The sequence below is a fragment of the Manacus vitellinus genome, unplaced genomic scaffold (genome assembly GCF_001715985.3).
Source record: "Manacus vitellinus isolate BGI_N305 unplaced genomic scaffold, ASM171598v3 scaffold_15_pilon, whole genome shotgun sequence".
Lineage (NCBI taxonomy): Eukaryota > Metazoa > Chordata > Aves > Passeriformes > Pipridae > Manacus > Manacus vitellinus.
Window position 1 is genome coordinate 6,075,663 of NW_021939122.1, and position 6,004 is coordinate 6,081,666.

The 6,004-nt window shown below is 43.4% G+C and overlaps 1 protein-coding gene across 1 annotated transcript in view; it reads right to left on the minus strand.

The window, feature by feature from the left end:
* The window catches only part of ANTXRL (ANTXR like), a 56,970-nt gene extending 51,178 nt beyond the window's left edge, over window positions 1-5,792 (minus strand). The window contains exon 1 of the mRNA XM_008929851.3: window positions 5,298-5,792. Within this exon, the coding sequence (XP_008928099.2) occupies window positions 5,298-5,458 (161 nt within the window). The 5' untranslated portion in view covers window positions 5,459-5,792. The remainder of the gene's footprint in view (window positions 1-5,297) is intronic.
* Between the last annotated feature and the right edge of the window lie 212 nt (window positions 5,793-6,004).

The window sequence follows — 6,004 nt, forward strand, 5'->3', positions numbered from 1 at the left end:
TCAGTGGGAATCTTACGGTTTATTTCCTTGGCTCAAGCCCCAAATAAATCAGATTTAGTTACATGCATAAATAGACTGCAAATGACAAGCTGCCATGGCTTTTTCTTCCTGTTAACTGTACATGTTTTACGTCAAATAACCATTACCCATTAGCTTCACCTTGTATTTTATAAAGAATTATTTTCTTGGAGCAGAAGGAAGGATAATCGATTTTCCTGATTTTTTTTTTTTCCTGACAAAAGTAAAAGCTGGCAGAACAATATCAGACAAAATACAAACAAATAAAACCTGGTTCAAATAACATAGGTATGTCTGAAGCGGAATAAAAACTTGCTTTGAAACATTCCGAGCAATATACCTGGGTGTAGGCAAATCACAGCACTGCCTGCAATAAAACCACAACAAAGGAAGATGCAAAGGCAAAATACCAACAGATTATGTTTTGAAAACAATAAAACATATTGCTTACAGGCAATTAGAGATTATGAGAGGTATCATGTAGATGATGTGGTCAAATTGTAAAGGGAGAAGTCAGGCAGCAAAGGAGGAAGAGAGATAGTCACAACCACTTTTAAATAGAAATCAATGTTATCTAAGAAACAAAGGTGATGCTTCTGTTCAGACAGCAGCTCCTCTCAGCTGACCTGCATCAGGTTCTACATCTTATAATGAACTGAAGCCTGGTTGCAGTAGGTAGGTATTCTTGCTTAGAGAAAAGGTAGTTCAGCACTGGTTTAAGTCAGTCAACACAAAACTTTCAAACGTAACTAAGTTAGGTGATGTGTTCAGACACCTGTTTTTGCCAGCAATCTGACTTCCAACCACAACAGTGTTGTTAGCCACTCTTCCTCTTCCCATACATTTATAATTATAAAAGCTGATATTGAAAAGCAGCTCCTGAAATACCTTTTGCTCTGAAAGCTTCTTGGTTTGCCTGAAGCAAATTAGGAAGTATCAACCTGTTTCCCTCCTGACACTTCCCATCCCCACAAAACTGCCTTTTCAAGGGCAAATTGAGGAAAGGGACACAGACCCAAAACACAAAATCAGGAAGGAGGTTGGACAGGGTAGCTAATTCACATCTAATCAGAGGTTGTGTTCTTCCCCACCAGCTCCCTATCAGTGACCGTTCACCGCTGGAGCAAGGCTTACCAAGTTTAAAGAGAGGCAGCTGCAAAATGGATTACAAGTGACAGGCTGGGCACATCATACTGATGTCTTTACCAAAGCTGCTGTTCACAGAGATGCTCCTGGAGCACAGGAGACAAAGTAAAACAAAGGTAATAGGCCCAAAAAGACAAGAGAGCCTCAAAGAGATACTACCCAGAAGCTGAGGGGGAACACGAGGAGTGGAGAGAGGGTAGTTAGGCCAGACTACCCAAAAATCAGTTATAACGAAACAAAACCAGCCAAGGCCTTATCAATACATTTTCACTTCCATCATCTGGGCTGTGGAAAAAGGAAAAATTTTCCCAAGGCTGTGCAGCTCATTTTCCTCAAATTCCAAACAACTTTTAGCAAGCATCCCAGCAGAAAAAATAAGAAAATACTTTTGTCTATTTCACAGTCAAAAATAATCAGGAAATCTCTCCATACTTGGTAAATATAAAACATAGACAGCTCTGCAGCTCAGATCTGTCATGTCAAGCATCACCTGAAGCAGATATTTATGGCAGTTATAAGTCCTTACTTTAAAAGACTTTCTATTTGTTGCACTAATAAACAATTATAATGATGCTACTAGGCACTGATAAAATTAAGAAACACAAGAGGCCAGTCATCCTTTCTGCTCTGCAAGTGCAATTCAATATGATTACAAACAACAGCTGGATGTTAACAGCAAGGCAAGATGAAAGGAGTTATTTATATATTCAAGTACGTCACTACAAGACCTGATGGTCAAGCAATCAAATCTCTAACAGGATCTGTCCTCCACAGTTTGGGATGGGACTGAAACAAGTTCTTTCTGCATCTGGACAACCTAAGCAAATGAAGCAACCACAGCAAGTGAGAACTACTCAACGATCCATTATGTTGAGTTTAAGAGTTACGACTGTTTAAAGGTAAAAACAAGATCTTTGCTATCACAGGTGACTTGATCTTACTACATGCCAGAGGAGAGATGGGTATGCCAACTGAAAGGTACATTGCCTTACCTCATGCAGACAAAGTGACTTAGCTGCAAACAGAAAAATTTTTGCTGCTTCGGTATGATAATTTAAAGTCTTCCACTACACCTCCAAATAAGCTCAAGCCTGCATAACTCATAAAGAATGACACACAAACAGCAAAAGATTGCAGACTCGAGGCAGCCGCCTCTGCAGCCAGTGAATGTCCACTTCTCCTAGCTTCAAGAGATCTGCTCCTTGAGGCAATCTTAACGTGGCTCTGGCACGGTCAATCCTAAGGAGGATGATGGCTGGTCTCCCTCCCACACATGCTGCTTTTCCCTTTCACCATGCCAGCTTCTTGGGCGTCTAAGGCTTAGTGCCACTGCTGTGATCTTGCCTATCCTATGGAGTTAACATAAAGGACTGCAATCAGAGGAAGAATTGTAAGAAAGCAGTGAGTTTCTTCTTCTAATTGGCAGCATATATATTATACCAATAACTTCACCAGAAGATGATCTTTTCCATCTGATGGTTGTTGCCTGTAGGATTAAATCCCCACAGACTTTGCCTGGCAGAATAAAAAGCAAAAATCACTCCCCAGTATAGACATTGCAGTAACACACACTGCATAAGGAGAAAGGTTTGTTGACTTCTTCCAAATTGCCTCCTACTGATGTGTGATTACATCTTTCTATGGGGAAGCAAAGCCAAGCAGACTTAAAGTCATTTTGGTTCACTCAAGCTGACTTTAGAGACAGGGCCTGTCATTCAGCAAGAGAGCTCACTAGAGGGTCACAGGATTAAAGCCTGGAGTTTTCACAGAGCCACTACTTCAGTCCCACTGTTAGACAGCTAATTAAGACTGAATGCATCTAACTTCAGACTGGCAAGGCATCAACAAAGGGAGGCAATACCCAAGCCATATGAGGATACTCTGTGGTGTATATGGCTGGGTTTTTGGGGGGTTTCTCCCATTAGAAATCAGAGCCAGAATTCTTACCAGATATGTATCAGCATGGAACCAATTATAAAATAAGGTGTCCACTGCATTTACAGATTTACCAGCTGCTTCTGACTGGCTTCCTGCCTTATCCCTATGGAATACCCTGACCCTTCTCAACACTAAAGAGTTACCTAGATCCTTCCTCATGAACTGTCCCAAGATCCAAAGTCTATTCACTTATTCTCTACCTGCCTCCATAAAGCTCCTCGTGTTGTGCCAGATCTCACAGAATACAGCAGGGACTAAATACACCCTCAGCCAGCATGGGACCTATGGCTCCCAAGATCCAGTACTCTAATATTACCCATATGGATTGTAATGCAATCTCATTGAGACAAAAAGCAGCTTTGCCACCACATTGTCACAGACTTGGTAGGAGCAGGCATAGATTCTAAAACCGCTCAGGAGCCTAAGTAACTCATTACAGCTTTTTACCAAAGAGGAACTCTTTGATGTAACTCTTACAGCTCATAAAGACTCAATTTGCAGCTAAAGCCAAGGAGAATTTTCCTGCTGGAACCCAAGCACATGATTTTTTACTTCAACCATAATCAGGTCCAGTTTCTAGTGGACCACTGTAGTAAGAGGATAGCACCTGAAACAAAATAAAAGACCTGTAGCTTGCTAAAAGAAAACACATTATTTCAGGTATATAGTACTGGAGAGAAACTTGCTTACATGATCAACTTCCTATTGCTTGACAGATTAGTAACTCTGAGCAAATTGCTCTCTTCTCTGCCTTTATTTCCCCAAATACAACATGAGTAATAACAGCCAATAAAGTGCTTCCTGATCTACAGATGAAAAGTAGCATAGAAGCACAGTGTGGGGATTGCTGGGAGTACTCAATGTCATTGTAAACAAGGAAATTGCACTATAGAAGACAGAGAACCCATATTGCAATCACCAACATTCGTTGTTACAGGGAATTCAATACAGGAACTGGGCATAACAACAGTACCAGTCACTCCTAGAAAGCCTGGCAGCAATAAATTTGAGAACTAACAATAGCCCTCCACAGAGCTCTTTCTAGACACATAAGTTACTTCAGGGATAAGTTCTTAGCGAAAGAAAAACAAAACAATGACCACTTCTATTAGTGCATCTTCTAGAAAGACAGAAGGCCTTTAATCTTCAGCTTCTTTTGCTCTAAAATCAGAATCACTACTTACTGATACTTACTTTTTTTCCTTTTGAATACAGGAATGTACATCCTAACTGATGGTGGCTTTTTGCCTCCTGCAGGCTGTGCAGAAGGCCTTATGGACTGAATAGCTCTCCCAACTGGGAAACAGCACAGTGAAGAGTTATACCTCACTTGTGGGCAAGAATCATGAAGAAAAGTCTTCCGTCTTTCATAATACCATGTCATACAGATAATCCAGGGTGTATTAGAGAACACAGCCATCACACTGAGTATATGTGGGAGACTAACAATTTACTCCTTGAGTTAAACCCTTGTCAAGCCAGCAGTACACCAGGGGAAACAGAAATTCATGCCTTCTGAAAAACACTTGTGGGTGCACCAGTTTACCACTTGCCTTGCTAGTGCTTGCTGTAACACGCCTATACCTGTGAGCTTAATCATACCTCCTGGCCATACCTGAATTCAGCTGACATAGTATTAAAGAAAAGTATTTGACAAGCTATTTTAATAGATGTTACTCAAACACAAGTTTAGACAATTCCAAAGAAGTTCAGCAAAAATAAGTTTTATAAAACCTTGTTATTATAAGTGAGTCATTAAAAAAGCAACTACCACATACAAGCAGTCTGGTCTTAACTTTAGGTAGGTCTGCACAGCCCCGGCACCGCTAAGTCCCACTGGTGACATCTCAGCACATACTCCGAGTCTTGACACAAACCCCCAGGAGTTCTGGGGGCACTGACCAACATCCCCTCAAATGCAATGCTCAAAGCCCGCATACCAAGCACTACAACCTTAAAGCGACCCGATCTCCCAGGTTTGCATGTGAAACTAAGCCAGGATAAAGCACAATGCTACCCTAAGCGCTCCTCTTGAAAACGTGCAAGTTTTGTGAAGCAAAAATACTCAACCAGCCCCACACATCATGTTTGGCATCAAGGAAAGCCACGCGGGGAGACGGGGGAAACAACGTCCCTGCCGCTGCAAGGAGTCACTCAAGGGTGAATAAACGTTTTTAAATGCGACTGTCACTTACTTATCCAGGACGAAGTAGAGATCAAAGGCACCGTGACAGGAGCGCTGCTCTTCTTGCTCTTCCTCCTCCTCCGGGCGGGCGCAGGAGATTAGGCTCCCCATTGCCAGCAAGAAGCAGCACAAAAATGCCGCTTTCTCCACGCTTCTCCAGCAACTCGCCATCTTTTCCCTTCCTTAATTCTTCCTCCTCCCCCAGTCTCTCTCTCCCCCTCGCTCTCTGCAAATCTTACAGGCACTTCAGAAGCACCGAGGGCAGAGAAAAAAAATCAAAAACAAGCAAATAAACAAAAGAATCACTAACTTCAGGATCTCAGCTCAACCCTGAGAGCTCAAGGCAGCCCTGCCCGCCGGACACCGGACCGCTGGCTCAGGACTGGGGGCAGAGCCCAGGCAGATGATTCCCGGAGCCCAGACCCCATAACCCGCCGCCTCGGCAGCTGCCCCGAGCAGTCAGCCCCGTCCCACAAGGAGAGAAGAGGTTCCTCCCGCAAAGGCTAGAGGCAGGAAGGGGCAGAGGGAGGGGAGCGGGAGGAGGGAGACAGGATCTTATGGGGGCAAGCTGAACTGGGACTTTCCTGTTCCGGGATACTGAGGTGGGAAAAGCTGCTGCGAGCGAGGGACCGAGGTTAGGGATCGCTACCCCGGCGCCTCTCCATCGTCCCGGGGGCACAGCTCGGGCGTTCCTCTTTCCTTCCCTCTCGCACTGCC